Below are 18,576 nucleotides of genomic sequence, written 5' to 3' on the forward strand. Positions count from 1 at the left end.
GTATAATTTGTGTATAACGTAGTCCTGGATATACTAATATCGGATTTTTTTCCTTTTCTCTTCATAACTTTTTTTCAAACTTGCTTAAAACTCCTCTTTCTTTTTTTTGAATGACATGTTTTTGTATCCCTTGATCAATGTCTGGTAATTTAAAAATTCAAATTTTAGAAATAATCATCTTTGAAAATTATTGCCAAAACTGAAAAGTTCATTACTTTCGTTATAATATTCGTCTGAGACAGAAGTAACACAAATCAGGCTGTTTCCAATGCATTATAAATATTATAAATGCGAGACGGCCAAACCGTCGGTTACTACGTTTGAGTAATCAAGGTGTATGTCATTTGTGTTCGGTTACTAACACAACCAAAAAATTTTGAGAAATCAAAGTGTAAAAAATAAAAATTTTTGGTAAATGGAAAAATGCTAGTCATACAATTTCCATATATGAAAAAAAAACTAATCATAGACCTTTCATGCAATTTTCTGTACGTATGGAATTGTATAGAAAGTGTATGACTGAGCGTGTGGGGGGATGATTATTTCCATGAAAAAATTCAAATTTTGGAAAAAAAATTCATTTTATTTTATTTCTTTTAATTTTTTATGTTATTACTGCTGCTCCATAAACCTTAAAAGGCAGTCAAAACATTCAGGGCTTCGCCCTGATACGAGCAGTCTTGTTTTAATGTGCTCCTTATTCATCACTCTAACAGTTTCTTTCAGTCTGTCGCCATTTATTATCAAAATTGTCTGTGTGGCATTCCAAAGTTCCTCAGATAATTTGCAAAAGACAATTTCAAACTGCTTATCAGTTAATGTCTTGTGAAGATTGGTAACTTAAGTTCAAGTTTGGCTCGTTGAGCCTATACATTTGCATATACATGACATGGCATAGTCATTTGACATGCAATGATTCTACGAACAAGAGTGGAAAATCCAGGATGAAGTTTCATTAATCATACAACAACAATCACAGCTTTGAAACACAATACAGACACTGATAGAACACGTGTTAGGCTTTCTACAAGGTTTTCTGGAGACATATGCTTCTCAACTTAGATCTAAATTCTGACTTTAATTGTTCTATGTTTGATATTTCAGCCGATAGAATTGGCGCTATGGTTATGGTTGAAAATGGGTTAAACTAAACTTTAATGATCGCAGACATCTTTCAAATGGCCGAACAAAACTGCGCTGAGTTGTTTGAGGTGACCTCGCAACGTTTGAAGCTCACTCTCATTCGAGGTGTTATTTGCCAATCGAAATTCTGAGTCCGCACAAATTATGCAGTTTTCTCTATTGTCTGATTATACTGGTATCCTTTGTCGTGAAATCGAAAGTTAACTTTCATTCACACTTCGCTATTTTATTACATGCCACCAGATAGCAGTCAAACTCACTACGAACTTACTTTCAAGCTTAGCATATCTACTCAAAACCAGACCAACAAAATAACCTATTAGTTATCAAAAAGGTCGTTTAGCATCTGAAACGGAATTATTTTTATACTTTTAGGAGACTGACAAATATGATAGTTAGTCATTGATTACCTGAAGTCAACTATTTATTATTTATAACTGAGTTATAATGGCGTCTAAGTCTAGATTTCATTTGGACTTGCACAACAAATCGACAGGCCACCTGCCTTTTATTTCGTCTGTCGAGGGAAAATCACACGCAGAAGGTATGGGTTGTTCAACGAAAGGGCTTTGTTTTATTCCCCCTATCAATTTCTGGATGGATTTTTGACTTTTTCTTAGAGCTGTCGCAATTTTTCAAATATACTTTCTTTGCAAAATAATTTTTCTGGCGGTAAACAGATAACAAGACAGCTCATATCAGGGCGAAGGCCTGATTGTTCCCACTGCGTTTTAAGGTCTATAGAGCATGATAACATGGAAAGTTAAAATGTGATAAAATAAATTTAAATTTTTTTCAATAAAAATTTTGAGATTTTTAATAAAAAACTTCCCCCCACACGCCATATTAAGTACTAAGCGATAAGTTTTGCTCCTAGTTTCAAATAGCGCGAAATATATCGCGCGTTAATTGTCCGAAATTGGCCAAAATGACAATTTTTTAACCCCCATAACTTAACGAAAAATGATCACAAGTAAAATATCTTTTCAAATTTAAGATAAGGACAACAATAGCTTCCGAGCGATGTAAAAAATAACATCAAAAATGGCCAGCTAAAAAGTCAAAATTTGTCTGAACAAAAAAACTCACCCCGAGCACAAATAATCCGTTACTGTCATTACTAAAGTCGGAACAACGAATGTCGAAGAAGAATTGATAAAGTTTTTCTGTTTCTATTGTTCCGACCATTGAAAGTGGGGAGGAACTTGGTATTCGGGTGTGTTTCAGTTTTTTCTCTTTTCAACTTTTGGTTTTCCTCGCAAAACCAGATAACCAAAAATAATCATCGGAATGGGTCGTGAGAAAAATTACATTAAAGCCCTTCTGGTCGTTTTTCGAGTTTTTTTCTCATTGTCGAGAAAAACCTGTTCGAACATTTTTTTTAAATTTTTGTGTCTAAATTCGGAGTTGATAAGTTGAGAACGCATGCTTACAATAGCTTATTTATGCTTGATTTAAGCCGTGAAAGCTTAATTTTTCTTGAATAAAATGTTGGAGTTTTCAGCGTCATTTTGCGAAAAAAACTTTCAAAATTCAAAAAACTGCTGAAAAAACTTTTGATAATTTTCTACATTTTTCAACAATTTTTTTGGTTTGTTGTCACAAAAACTGTTTTCCGATTGACTTGTTTTACTATGACTGTCGGATTGGCTTAAGTGTTACTTTTTGTTCAAACATAGGTTTTTGTATTTTTTAAGACTATTGTCGGAAAATTCCGTGCTTCTTGTTCAGTAACCGGCTATCGTAGTTAAATTATGTGTTTGATGGTTGAACGAAACTAAGCTAGGAAACAATGATACTGGCTTCAGTGTGCTACATGATATTTAAGAGAAAAAAAATGCAACTAAAATGCCATTGATTTTTTCAACTTGATTATAAAAAAAATGTTGTGAAAAATGAGCACACTCAATTTTGCGATCAAAAAATTTAGGCTCCGAAATGCACACCAAAGTTCACGCCATTCTACAGTCATGGAACAAAATAGTCGCAACAATTTCATTTAAACAAACGAATGAGTTTTTCCTTCTGTTTTAGTCGTTTTCTCTTGGACTTTTTGAGATAAAGGTTTAAAATATCGATACAGAGAATGATGAAACTATATAGTAGAAGTTAGCTGGAACAAAAATTATAGTTTGAAGACAGTATATCATAACTAGTTTCAGGGGTGCTCTTGCTTTGGAAACATCTTGCGCTCTAATTGATTCTTTGGGATGCTGAGGAGCTTGATATACTCTTTGTGCCGCCAGAAACGACATACAAAAATTGTTAGAGTTACTTTGTTTGGCGCTACTTAGTCTGGCTTTGGCGATACAGACATTAGAAGATCTTCGTCACTTTTACCAGAAAGTTAGACTATAACTGCTCATGAAAATCCTGTGCCCAGATTGTAGCTATCAATTTTCCGAAATACTTGCTGGAAACGTTGTTTTGATGGCTGTTTCTTAAGTTATCAGTGCAAAATTACTCATTAATATTGAGTTGTTTTTTGACTACGTAACTTTCAATTCTTTTTTGCCTTTATTCCGCGGCATAAAGAGTTATTCAAGCTCATTCGCTCCCATTAAGAACCAACTTCAAGTTGTGTCTGTTGTTTCCCAAGATTTTCAAAAGCAAGAACACCTCCCAAACTAATAATGGTATACTAGCTATTTTATGCCCACAAAACAAGAGTTTTTAATATTTTGATCTCGCTAGCTCCTTCCAAATAGTTCTATCTAGCAAGTCGAAATTTCAAACCTGTATATATCTCAAATACTTGCAGAGAAACCGGTTAAGATGTGAAGAAACGTTTCAACTATTGGGTAGTATCTCAAAAAAAGTTCAAGCAAGCATGATATGGCTGCTATGCCTTTTTTTAAAAAAAATATTAATATCTCATCCTGTAAAAATGGTTATAGTATTAATAGTTTTTATGCTTATACGTGAATGATGTTATAGCTGATGGGGTAGATGGAGGAACGGGGGGAGTTGCGTGCAGACTCTCTGTGAGAGACAAGGCGAGACGGTTTGACAGTATTGCGAACAGGAACTCACTGAGTGAGTGGAATCTGTGCAACACTGGCATCCACCACAGGGACCCTGTGGATATTGATTTTTTTCCATGCAGTTCATACGTCGTACCCAGGATGGTGCTTTGTATGAAACTTTTTTTCTATGGACAAACCCCAATATTTGACATAAGAAACCGATGCAAACAAAATCAGTTTTGATGCAACTTCTTGTGATCAAAATTTTTTCTTAGTATAAGAAAGTTGAGATCAGGAGCCGATCTAGGATTTTCTCGAGGGGGGGGCGGATTTTCAAAAAAATTTCGAAAATTTTGACGAACTTTTTTTTAGGTCGACCAAATTGAATTTCCGAGCTCTGCTAAAGCACTAAAAAGACGCTGGTTTCAAGTTAACATCCTCCCCCCTCCCCCCAACAAAGACCAAGTTAAGATCCTCCATCCCAGCAGCGCTGAATTTAAATTAAATTTGCTAAGCGCTGCTTGTAAAACGCTCGATTCGGATGGGCTGAACATTCCCAACACAAACCCAAGTTAACATCCTCCCCCCTAAACGTGTTTAGGGTGAGAATATTAACCTGGTGCAGACGCTGTTTTGGCCGTATTTCTTGCGCCGCAGGCAAACTTTTGAAAAAACAAGTAAAAAAGCCGTTTTTGGGTCACTTTTTGGAAAATTTTGACAAAAAACTTGAGTTTGTTTAGCGCGAGCTCCCCCTCAAATTTAGTATATATTGGCGCCAAAGGCACCGTTAAAAAAATTAGCATCGGTCGGCAAAAATGGGTTTTTAAAAATAGTAAAAAGAGGGTGACCTTTGGGTCGGGAGGGGCTCGAACCCATGAAGAGGAAGTGGAGGTCCGCCCCCAGCGATCTGATAATGACTAATGCTTGGTTGATTTTTTGTTTTAATGTGCTCCTTATTCATCACTCTAACAGCAATTTCATTCAATCTGTCGCCATTTCTTATCAAAATTGTCTGTGTGGCATTCCAAAATTCCTCAGATGAATCGCAAAATAAAATTTCAAACTGCTTATCAGTTCATATCTTGTAAAAATTGGTAAGTTAAGTTCAAGTTTGGTTCATTGAGCCTATACCCTTGCATACTTATGAATGCCATAGTCATTTGACTTGTATTGATTCTACGAATATGAGTGGAAAATCCAGGATGAAATATTTATTTATCATACAACAACAATCACAACAATAAAGAGCGAGAAATTACTGACGCTAATTATCAAAGAAAATCAGTCCAATTTTGGCGCCAAAATGTCTGCAACTGCAAATTAAACAATTATTTTGTCGCCAAAATGTCTAAATTGCAAGTTTTCTCTCCCAAAATTTTTCGTTACTCGTTCCAAACTGAATTGAGGCTTACTAATTGGTCATTTTAGTGCGACTTAATTTGAAGTATTTTAAATGGGGTATTGGCAGCCCAAAACTCAAAGTTCATCAAATTTTTTGTTTTTATAAGTTTTTTTGAAACCAATTAAGCAGCAGTCGTTAAAAAATTTGCAACTGCTGAAAAACTATCTTTTTACCCAGCAAATAAACTTTGAGTTGCAAGGTATTTGCTTGTGGATTTAACGAACATTTGGTAGTTGGAGTTGCGGTTGAGTTTTGACCTGAAAAATTGTGAAAATATAAATAACCGACAGAAATGGTTTCTAAAAAAAGTAGATATTGTTTTTTTCCATGCAGATCATACGTCGCACCCAGTATGGTGCATTGTATTAAAACTTTTTTTCTATGGACAAATCCCAATATTTGACATAAGAAACCGATGCAAACAAAATCAGTTTTGATGCAACTTCTTGTGATCAAAATCTTTCCTTAGTATAAGAAAGTTGAGATCAAGATCGGATCTAGGATTTTCTCGAGGGGGGGGGGCGGATTTTCAAAAAAATTTCGAAAATTTTGACGAACTTTTTTTAGGTCGACCAAATTGAATTTCCGAGCTCTGCTAAAGCACTAAAAAGACGCTGGTTTCAAGTTAACATCCTCCCCCCTCCCCCCAAAAAAGACCAGGTTAAGATCCTTCATCCCAGCAGCGCTGAATTCAAATTAAATTTGCTAAGCGCTGCATGTAAAACGCTCGATTCTGATGAGCTGAAAATTCCCAACTTAAAACTAAGTTCACATCCTCCCCCCTAAACGTGTTTAGGGTGATAATGTTAACTTGGTCAAGACGCTGTTTTGGCCGTATTTCTTACGCCGCAGGCAAGCTTTTGAAAAAACAGGTAAAAAAGCCGTTTTTGGTCACTTTTTGGAAAATCTTGACAAAAGAATTGGGCTTTTTTTGGCGCGAGCTCCCACTCAAAGTTAGTATATATTGGCGCCAAAGGCCCTTTTAAAAAAAACTAAGCGTCGGTCGGCGAAAATGGATTTTTAAAAATAGTACAAAGGGGGTACCCTTCGGGTCGGCAGGGGGTCAAATCCCTAAAGAAGGAGTAAGCGTCCACTACCCCCCCAGCCCCCCCTAAATCCGGCCCTGGTTGAGATGGTCTCATAAAAAGTTTCAAATAAAAAGCAAACGAAAAATTGATTTTGTCTCAGGATTCTTCAGATGCACACGCAACAAACGGTGCGCCTCATAAAGGTACAAATTGTCCTCATAATGAGTTCTGTGATGAGTACTAGAATTGAGTGCGACTATGTCCACCGACAAGTAGCATCTGAAATATTTTCGCCAAAGAACTCGAAGGACCAGCGGGGAACCAGCGATCTGATAATGACTAATGTATGATTGATTCTTTGTTTTAATGTGCTCCTTATTTATCACTCTAACCGCAATTCCATTCAGTCTGTCGCCATTTATTATCAAAATTGTCTGTGTGGCATTCCAAAATTCCTCAGATGAATTGCAAAATACAATTTCAAACTGCTTATCAGTTAATATTTCGTGATAATTGGTAACTTAAGCTTAAGTTCAAGTTTGGTTCATTGAGCCTATACCCTTGCATATTTATGTATGCCAGAGTCAGTCATTTGACTTGTAATAGTTCTACGATTATGAGTGGAAAATCCAGGATGAAATATTTTCTCATCATACAACAAACAATAAAGATCAATAAAGATCAAGAAATTACTGACGCTAATTATCAAAGAAAGTCAATCCAATTTCGGCGCCAAATTGTCTGCAACTGCAAATTAAACAATTATTTTGTCACCAAAACGTCTAAATTTCAAATTTTCTCTCCCAAAACTTTTAAGTACCATTTATAATTGTAAAAGTTCGCCGTTTATTTTTTGTTTGTCACACTTAATATGTTGAAACTTAATCATTTTTTTGGCACTGTTGAACAAATATTTCAATTTCGGCATTGTTGTACTGCCCCTGTGTGATTATTGATATGGAGATCTTAGGATTGCAAGCAGGTGCCTTGCAACTAGCCTAATTGCGGCTGGAGGTAGTTTATTAAATAGTTATAGTTTCAACGTGCGAAATAATCAGGCGAGTTATCCCTATATACCGCACTCTTACTCGTTCCAAACTGAATTGAGGCTTACTAATTGGTCATTTTAGTGCGAATTAATTTGAAGTATTTTAAATGGGTTATTGGCAGCCCAAAACTCATAGTTCATCAAATTTTTGTTTTTATAAGTTTTTTTGAAACCAATTAAGCAGCAGTCGTTAAAAATTTTGCAACTGCTGAAAAACTATCTTTTTACCCAGCAAATAAACTTTGAGTTGCAGGGTATTTGCTTGTGGATTTAACAAACATTTGGTAGTTGGAGTTGCGGTTGAGTTTTGACCTGAAAAATCGTGAAAATATAAATAACTGACAGAAATGGTTTCTAAAAAAAGTAGATATTATTTTTTTTCCATGCAGATCATACGTCGCACGCAGTATGGTGCATTGTATGAAACTTTTTTTCTATGGACAAACCCCAATATTTGACATAAGAAACCGATGCAAACAAAATCAGTTTTGATGCAACTTCTTGTGATCAAAATATTTCCTTAGTATAAGAAAGTTGAGATCAAGATCGGATCTAGGATTTTCTCGAGGGGGGGGGGGCGGATTTTCAAAAAAATTTCGAAAATTTTGACGAACTTTTTTTAGGTCGACCAAATTGAATTTCCGAGCTCTGCTAAAGCACTAAAAAGACGCTGGTTTCAAGTTAACATCCTCCCCCCTCCCCCCAAAAAAGACCAGGTTAAGATCCTTCATCCCAGCAGCGCTGAATTCAAATTAAATTTGCTAAGCGCTGCATGTAAAACGCTCGATTCTGATGAGCTGAAAATTCCTAACTTAAAACTAAGTTCACATCCTCCCCCCTAAACGTGTTTAGGGTGATAATGTTAACTTGGTCAAGACGCTGTTTTGGCCGTATTTCTTACGCCGCAGGCAAGCTTTTGAAAAAACAGGTAAAAAAGCCGTTTTTGGTCACTTTTTGGAAAATTTTGACAAAAGAATTGGGCTTTTTTTTCCGAGCTCTGCTAAAGCACTAAAAAGACGCTGGTTTCAAGTTAACATCCTCCCCCCTCCCCCCAACAAAGACCAAGTTAAGATCCTTCATCCCAGCAGCGCTGAATTTAAATTAAATTTGCTAAGCGCTGCATGTAAAACGCTCGATTCTGATGGGCTGAACATTCCCAACACAAACCCAAGTTAACATCCTCCCCCCTAAACGTGTTTAGGGTGAGAATGTTAACCTGGTGCAGACGCTGTTTTGGCCGTATTTCTTACGCCGCAGGCAAGCTGTTGAAAAAACAGGTAAAAAAGCCGTTTTTGGTCACTTTTTGGAAAATTTTGACAAAAGAATTGGGCTTTTTTTGGCGCGCGCTCCCACTCAAAGTTAGTATATATTGGCGCCAAAAGCCCCTTTAAAAAAAACTAAGCGTCGGTCGGCAAAAATGGATTTTTAAAAATAGTACAAAGGGGGTACCCTTTAGGTCGGCAGGGGGTCGAATCCCTGAAGAGGGAGTAAGCGTCCACTACCCCCCCAGCCCCCCTAAATCCGGCCCTGGTTGAGATGGTCTCATAAAAAGTTTCAAATAAAAAGCAAACGAAAAATTGATTTTGTCTCTGGATTCTACAGATGCACACGCAACAAACGGTGCGCCTCTTAAAGGTACAAATTGTCCTTGTAATGAGTGCGACTATTTCCATCGACAAGAAGCATCTGAAATTGTTTTCGCTAAAGAACTCGAAGGACTAGCGGGGAACCAGTGATCTGATAGTGAGTATTGCATGATTGATTCTCTGTTATTCCGACTTTCGATACGAAAGTAACGGAATATTTGTGCTCGGTTTGGGTTTTTTTTTCTTCAGACAATTTTCGACTTTTAACTAGCCATTTTTGACGGAATTTTTTTATATCATTCAAAAGCCATTGTTCTACTGAGGTTAAATTTGAAAAGATATTTCACTTGTGATCGTTTTTCGTAAAGTTATGAGGGTTTAAAGATTGCCATTTTGACAACCCGGGTTGACCTCCATAGACCGAAAATGCTAATCATACAATTTCATACACTTAGTCTATGGAAAAATGCTAGTCATAAAAGTTTCAAACATTTTTGCAAAATGAGTTCAATCGAATTTCAAAGGTATATTATAGTTGTTTTGGTATTGAAATTGGTATCTCTTCATAAAAAAAATGAAAAAAATGGTATGAGAAAAAATGCTAACCATACAATTTCCATATATGGAAATTGTATGATTAGATTTTTTTGAACGTTTTTTTTTTGTGAAAAAAAAGCTTTGAACAATCACTTCAACTGCTGGCAGAACATTTCAGCGTTTTTTGGGCTGCTACGACTGAAAACTTTGACTTTTTTAATTTTTGTTATCTGAAAAAAAAACTAGTCATACAATTTCCATATATGGAAATTGTATGACTAGCATTTTTTTGATGACGACGACAAAAAATTCGACGACGACAAGTATTTTTGAAATTGTCCACAAAAATTTTTGTGTTTCTTTTCCAACCGCAAATTGATTTTCGTATTCAAACAAACATTTTGTGTATAGTTGTGTATAATTTGTGTATAACGTAGTCCTGGATATACTAATATTGGATTTTTTTCCTTTTCTCTTCATAACTTTTTTTCAAACTTGCTTAAAACTCCTCTTTCTTTTGTATGACATGTTTTTGTATCCCTTGATCAATGTCTGGTAATTTAAAAATTCAAATTTTAGAAATAATCATCTTTGAAAATTATTGCCAAAACTTAAAAGTTCATTACTTTCGTTATAATATTCGTCTGAGACAGAAGTAACACAAATCAGGCTGTTTCCAATGCATTATAAATATTATAAATGCGAGACGGCCAAACCGTCGGTTACTACGTTTGAGTAATCAAGGTGTATGTCATTTGTGTTCGGTTACGAACACAACCAAAAAATTTTGAGAAATCAAAGTGTAAAAAATAATAATTTTTGGTAAATGGAAAAATGCTAGTCATACAATTTCCATATATGAAAAAAAAACTAATCATAGACTTTTCATGCAATTTTCTGTACGTATGGAATTGTATGGAAAGTGTATGACTGAGCGTGTGGGGGGATGATTTTCATGAAAAAATTCAAATTTTGGAAAAAAAAATTCATTTTATTTTATTTCTTTTAATTTTTGATGTTATTACTGCTGCTCCATAAACCTTAAAAGGCAGTCAAAACATTCAGGGCTTCGCCCTGATACGAGCAGTCTTGTTTTAATGTGCTGTTTATTTATCACTCTAACAGTTTCATTCAGTCTGTCGCCATTTATTATCAAAATTGTCTGTGTGGCATTCCAAAGTTCCTAGATAATTTGCAAAAGACAATTTCAAACTGCTTATCAGTTAATGTCTTGTGAAGATTGGTAACTTAAGTTCAAGTTTGGCTCGTTGAGCCTATACATTTGCATATACATGACATGGCATAGTCATTTGACATGCAATGATTCTACGAACAAGAGTGGAAAATCCAGGATGAAGTTTCATTAATCATACAACAACAATCACAGCTTTGAAACACAACACAGACACTGATAGAACACGTGTTAGGCTTTTTCTACAAGGTTTTCTGGAGACATATGCTTCTCAACTTAGATCTAAATTCTGATTTTAATTGTTCTATATTTGATATTTCAGCCGATAGAATTGGCGCTATGGTTATGGTTGAAAATGGGTTAAACTAAACTTTAATGATCGCAAACATCTTTCAAAATGGCCGAACAAAGCTGCGCTGAGTTGTTTGAGGTGACCTCGCAACGTTTGAAGCTCACTCTCATTCGAGGTGTTATTTGCCAATCGAAATTCTGAGTCCGCACAAATTATGCAGTTTTCTCTATTGTCTGATTATACTGGTATCCTTTGTCGTGAAATTGAAAAGTTAACTTTCATTCATACTTCGCTATTTTTTTACATGCCACCAGATAGGTTTAAATTTTAGATCAAACTCACTACGAACTTACTTTCAAGCTTAGCATATCTACTCAAAACCAGACCAACAGAATAACCTATTAGTTATCAAAAAGGTCATTTAGCATCTGAAACGGAATTATTTTATATTTTTAGGAGACTGACAAATATGATAGTTAGTCATTGATTAGCTGAAGTCAACTATTTATTATTTATAACTGAGTTATAATGGCGTCTAAGTCTAGATTTCATTTGGACTTGCACAACAAATCGACAGGCCACCTGCCTTTTCTTTCGTCTGTCGAGGGGAAATCACACGCAGAAGGTATGGGTTGTTCAACGAAAGGGCTTTGCTTTATTCCCCCTATCAATTTCTGGATGGATTTTTGACTTTTTCTTAGAGCTGTCGCAATTTTTCAAATATACTTTCTTTGCAAAATAATTTTTCTGGCGGTAAACAGATAACAAGTGTGCTACATGATATTTAAGAGAAAAAAATTGCAACTAAAATGCCATTGATTTTTTCAACTTGATTATAAAAAAAATGTTGTGAAAAATGAGCACACTCAATTTTGCGATCAAAAAATTTAGGCTCCGAAATGCACACCAAAGTTCACGCCATTCTACAGTCATGGAACAAAATAGTCGCAATATTTTCATTTAAACAAACGAATGAATTTTTCCTTTTGTTTTAGTCGTTTTCTCTTGGACTTTTTGAGATAAAGGTTTAAAATATCGATACAGAGAATGATGAAACTATATAGTAGAAGTTAGCTGGAACAAAAATCATAGTTTGAAGCCAGTATATCATAACTAGTTTCAGGGGTGCTCTTGCTTTGGAAACATCTTGCGCTCTAATTGATTCTTTGGGATGCTGAGGAGCTTGATATACTCTTTGTGCCGCCAGAAACGACATACAAAAATTGTTAGAGTTACTTTGTTTGGCGCTACTTAGTCTGGCTTTGGCGATACAGACATTAGAAGATCTTCGTCACTTTTACCAGAAAGTTAGACTATAACTGCTCATGAAAATCCTGTGCCCAGATTGTAGCTATCATTTTTCCGAAATACTTGCTGGAAACGTTGTTTTGATGGCTGTTTCTTAAGCTATCAGTGCAAAATTACTCATTAATATTGAGTTGTTTGTTGACTACGTAACTTTCAATTCTTTTTTGCCTTTATTCCGCGGCATAAAGAGTTATTCAAGCTCATTCGCTCCCATTAAGAACCAACTTCAAGTTGTTTCTGTTGTTTCCCAAGATTTTCAAAAGCAAGAACACCTCCCAAACTAATAATGGTATACTGGCTATTTTATGCCCACAAAACAAGAGTTTTTCATATTTTGATCCCGCCAGCTCCTTCCAAATAGTTCTATCTAGCAAGTCGAAATTTCAAACCTGTAGATATCTCAAATACTTGCAGAGAAACCGGTTAAGATGTGAAGAAACGTTTCAACTATTGGGGTATCTCAAAAAAAGTTGAAGCAAGCATGATATGGCTGCTATGCCTTTTTTTAAAAAAAAAATATTAATAGTTCATCCTGTAAAAATGATTATAGTATTAATAGTTTTTATGCTTATACGTGAATGATGTTATAGCTGATGGGGTAGATGGAGGAACGGGGGGAGTTGCGTGCAGACTCTCTGTGAGAGACAAAGCGAGACGGTTTGACAGTATTGCGAACAGGAACTCACTGAGTGAGTGGAATCTGTGCAACACTGGCATCCACCACAGGGACCCCCCCATCCACATAACTGGCAGGCCCGAAGGTGAGGCTTCCTCTTTCAAACTTACAAACAAAATGATTATCTTACCAAGAGTAACTGTTTTCTATTCTCATAAGTATACTTTTGTGTTGACACATCACCTGAAATCTTTTTTGTTTACTCCTGCTGAAAACTAATCTGAAAATCAGAAATGTTCAGAAAAGAGTGGCCACTTTTGAGGGAAACTTTGAATGATAATTTTTTGAAACCTAAATTCTGACTCGACTGCAACAGCTTCAGCAGGACACATCGCCTTTTCAGCGTGTGTTAAACCACTTGCTACCAGTTTTCTAAACTCGCCCGAATGAAAAAAATAATAATACAGTTTTGATAAATTGAAAGATTCCTAGTGTTCTTGAATGTAACAAGTATTACACAAAATTTATCATTCATTTTATTTACACCGAAGACTTTAGTCAAGGTGTTATGGTATCGTGTAACGGGTTTTTTTTAATGTTGTCTGTTGTCAAGTGTCGACAAATAACGTCCACAGTTATCAATTATCATGTGGGCTGGACTATATCGCGCTATGTCACGTGATTGCGTATGTTTGTTTCTTTATTTGTTCATCTTTATTTATTTAATTATCTGTTCTTCTATTTATTTAATTATGTTTAGTTTGCTTATATTTATTTATAATTTATATATTTTAGTACAATTTTTAGTTCTAGAAGTGTTATTTTATGATCTTCGTTGATATATCAAAAATTAACCTATACATGTGTTAGTACGATTTTTAGTTCTAGAACTGTTATTTCAGGCTCTTTCTCGATATAGCAAAATTTTGGTGTATACATGTATTAGTACGATTTTTTGTTCTAGAACTGTTATTCTTCAATTATTAGTTGTTCAAGTTGTTTGGTTTTTGCTTCAGTTTCTATGCCTTCGTTGTATTGCGCGTAGCGCCTATGTTCTGAATTTTTTTTTAAAATACATTTTAAACGGACTATGTTTGTGGTCTAAAAATTATCTATAGAAATGGTTCCCATGTTGAACTCATCCAAAAAAATGTAATAAAACTTCGAATTCAAACCTTTTTTTTGAATTTAAAAATAATTTTAATTCATTTAAAATAAAAAAACGATTTGTTGCAAGAATTTCTGACTATCAAATGAACAATGCGGAAATTTTCAAACTGCGAAATAAATTTCCGTTGACCTCTCCCCCTCCCCAACGTTTGCCATTTTTTGCCTCAACACCTGAACCACTCCATCCCCCACCTTATCTCGGAACCCCCCCTCCCCCACTTGAAACAAACCCCCGTATGACCACCTGAAGCAGCTGAAGTACCCCCATACACACACCTGAGTAAAGCCCCCGTGCCAGAACCAACCCCCTCCCCCTGCCCCTCCCGGTTTTGTTCTGGCGCGGGGGATGGGGGGGGGGGGGGGTTGGTTGTTTCAGGTGGGGATGGTGTAGGTTGTTTTGGTCTTTTTTTTTTAAAAAAAAGGAGAGAAATGCCAATTTTGGAAAATTTAGCCAGAAACAATTGCATTTTTTTGGCTCGCGATCCCATGCAAAACAGTCCTTTTACAATTTTAAACCCCCCTCCCCTCCACCCACTCCACCCGCCGGAGTTTCTAAATAGTTTGAGAAAATTGTTAAAAAGAGCAAAAATCAAGGCTGCGCAGAAAAAAGATGAAATTGAACAACAAATAACCAATTGTAGGTTAATAGGTAGAAAATATTTAATGTACGTTGAAATTCGCATCTCAATAAAGTGGAAAAAATGTGGAAAAAATATAAATACAATTTATTGCCTGGCTTAATTGAAAAACACACAAAAGCAATTTTTTTTGTATCAAGCAGCGTTTCTTTACAGCGTGGCGAACGGTAGCTTTGTAAACTTGTTGTTCCGACTTTCGATATGAAAATCAAGGCTGCGCAGAAAAAAGATGAAATTGAACAACAAATAACCAATTGTAGGTTAATAGGTAGAAAATATTTTATGTACGTTGAAATTCGCATCTCAATAAAGTGGAAAAAATGTGGAAAAAATATAAATACAATTTATTGCCTGGCTTAATTGAAAAACACACAAAAGCAATTTTTTTTGTATCAAGCAGCGTTTCTTTACAGCGTGGCGAACGGTAGCTTTGTAAACTTGTTGTTCCGACTTTCGATATGAAAATCAAGGCTGCGCAGAAAAAAGATGAAATTGAACAACAAATAACCAATTGTAGGTTAATAGGTAGAAAATATTTTATGTACGTTGAAATTCGCATCTCAATAAAGTGGAAAAAATGTGGAAAAAATATAAATACAATTTATTGCCTGGCTTAATTGAAAAACACACAAAAGCAATTTTTTTTGTATCAAGCAGCGTTTCTTTACAACGTGGCGAACGGTAGCTTTGTAAACTTGTTGTTCCGACTTTCGATATGAAAATCAAGGCTGCGCAGAAAAAAGATGAAATTGAACAACAAATAACCAATTGTAGGTTAATAGGTAGAAAATATTTTATGTACGTTGAATTTCGCATCTCAATAAAGTGGAAAAAATGTGGAAAAAATATAAATACAATTTATTGCCTGGCTTAATTGAAAAACACACAAAAGCAATTTTTTTTGTATCAAGCAGCGTTTCTTTACAGCGTGGCGAACGGTAGCTTTGTAAACTTGTTGTTCCGACTTTCGATATGAAAATCAAGGCTGCGCAGAAAAAAGATGAAATTGAACAACAAATAACCAATTGTAGGTTAATAGGTAGAAAATATTTTATGTACGTTGAAATTTGCATCTCAATAAAGTGGAAAAAATGTGGAAAAAATATAAATACAATTTATTCCCTTGCTTAATTGAAAAACACACAAAAGCATTTTTTTTGTATCAAGCAGCGTTTCTTTACAGCGTGGCAAACGGTAGCTTTGTAAACTTGTTGTTCCGACTTTCGATACGAAAGTAACGGAATATTTGTGCTCGGGGTGGGTTTTTTTTTTCTTCAGACAAATTTCAACTTTTTAACCAGCCATTTTTGACGGAATTTTTTTTATATCATTCGAAAGGTATTGTTATTGATATTTGACTTGTGATCATTTTTGGTAAAGTTATGGGGGTTTAAAGGCTACCATTTTGGCCAATTAGGGACAATTAACGCGCGATATATTTTGCGCTATTTACGCGTAAGCGGAGAGTTAATCCGTCTTAGAAAACGTTCCAAATTGGTTAAAAGCTGCTTATTTGCCATAATTGGTTTGTTACAAGGAGCAAAATCTATCCTTTTGTACCTTATATGGCGTGTGGGGGGATGATTTTCATTTAAAAATTTCACATTTTAGAAGAAAAAAAATTTCCTTTGTTTTTTTTTTTCATTGAATTTCTTAATGTTCTTACTGCTCCATAAACCTCAAAAGGCAGTCAGTTGGAACAGTCAGGGCTTCGCCCTGATACGAGCAGTTTTGTTTAATTTTTGTTTCTATTTTGATCCGAGAAACCAGAAAATTTTGAAATTTGTGTTTCTTGTTGCGCAGCAGAGCGTACACCAAATGTACAAATACTTTTTTCGAACACATGATATTTGCTATGAACTTGGTAGAAAACATCTAGTGCCTCTATAAACGTTCCGTAACACTGACAGATGTGGGAATGAGAAAGAAAATTATGTGTGCATGTTATATTCCAAGACAAAACTTGAGCGTTCGATTCACCAGAGTGTTTGTAAAGGAACGTATCTCCATTGAGTGGCTTCGGGTAGGTTTGAAACTTTGTCGCCGCTTGGGTTTAGAAATAAGTCCAAAGCTTGCAGTCCTGTTTTTTTCATACACCGGAGAGATGTCGGGTAATTCGGATTTTTCGGCGCTGCATGATCAGGCAAGTTGTTTTGTTCGGTGAGGACAACTGTTGGGAAGCGTTATTGTTCCGACTTTCGATACGAAAGTATCGGAATATTTGTGCTCGGGGTGGGTTTTTTGTTCAGACAAATTTCGACATTTTAACTAGCTGTTTTCGGCGGAATTTTTTATATCATTCGAAAGCTATTGTTGTCCTGAGCTTGAATTTGAAAAGATATTTTACCTGTGATCATTTTTCGTAAAGTTATGGGGGTTTAAAGATTGCCATTTTGGCCAATTTGGGACAATTAACGCGCGATAAATTTCGCGCTATTAACGCGTAAGCGGAGAGTTAATCCGTCTTAGAAATCGTTCCAAATTGGTTAAAAGAAGCTTATTTGCCATAAATGGTTTGTTACAAGGAGCGAAATCTATCCTTTTGTCCTTTATATGGTGTGTGGGGGATGATTTTTATTTAAAAAAAATCAAATTTTAGAATTTTTTTTTTTCATTTTGCTTTAATTCATTGAATTTTTTAAATGTTATTACTGCTCCATAAACCTTAAAAAGCAGTCGAAACATTCAGGGTTTCCAAGATGAGTTCTTGCTCTTTGTCCAAATAGTGCATCGCTTTGCAGGTTTCGAATGAGTTTTGCCATTCAATAGGGTCGCTCTTAACTACGAGTACTCTTAACTTCCCGGTTTTAATTACCGTCATAAAAAAAGATGCCTGATTCTGCGTTCAAGTCATCAGTATTCCTTTATGTACGTCGTATTAGTAAAAGTGAATGCATGAATGTAATTCAGACTATAATCAATCATTAGCTTAATCTTGTTAATTATGAGGTTAATTGACGTTGATTGTGTTACTGTATCAACTAACTACAAAAGATCCAATGTTCCAAACTCGGTATTGCTTTCTGGCTGGACAAAGATGTAAGTGCAATTAGTTTTTCTTGTAAAGCAGCCTATTTCTTAAATCAGTCTTTCAATCAAAAAACCAAAATTTCCATTAAGCGATTGCGCTACCTTAATCCCAAAGCATGATAAGAATGTCATGTAAATGTATTACCAGTAAATGTTTTACCAGTAACCAGTACTTTTTACCAGTAATGTGTTACCAGTAAATAGCATGCGATTGTCGCTGATTTTAAATTTTAGAGAGTTTTTGTCGGGTTCATTTTTTATTGAGCAACTACGCTTATTTTCATATTGTTTTCGTTTTTGAAAACCTCTTCGTTTTTAATTCAATATTGGTTCTGACGTGTTTTAGCTAGTTTTTCTCTATGATTGAGTTTTTATCGAGTTTTTTTTATTTTAGCAACTATTTGTTCCAAATTTCGATACGAAAGTAACGGAATATTTGTGCTCGGGGTGGATTTTTTTTTCTTCAGACAAATTTCGACTTTTTAACTAGCCATTTTTGACGGAATTTTTTTTATCAATCAGAAGTATTGTTGTCCTGAGCTGAAATTTGAAAAGATATTTCACCTGTGATCATTTTCGTAAAGTTATGAGGGTTTAAAGATTGCCATTATGGCCATTTT

The 18,576-nt window shown here is 35.2% G+C and overlaps 1 protein-coding gene across 1 annotated transcript in view; it reads left to right on the forward strand.

The window, feature by feature from the left end:
• The first annotated feature begins 11,135 nt into the window (after positions 1-11,135).
• LOC134842353 (uncharacterized) overlaps positions 11,136-18,576 on the forward strand; it is a 59,322-nt gene continuing 51,881 nt past the window's right edge. The window contains exons 1-2 of the mRNA XM_063858642.1: positions 11,136-11,819; positions 13,093-13,263. Of these exons, the coding sequence (XP_063714712.1) occupies positions 11,723-11,819; positions 13,093-13,263 (268 nt within the window). The 5' untranslated portion in view covers positions 11,136-11,722. The remainder of the gene's footprint in view (positions 11,820-13,092; positions 13,264-18,576) is intronic.

This window comes from Symsagittifera roscoffensis, chromosome 3, assembly GCF_963678635.1.
Source record: "Symsagittifera roscoffensis chromosome 3, txSymRosc1.1, whole genome shotgun sequence".
In the NCBI taxonomy this organism is placed as follows: Eukaryota; Metazoa; Xenacoelomorpha; order Acoela; family Convolutidae; genus Symsagittifera; species Symsagittifera roscoffensis.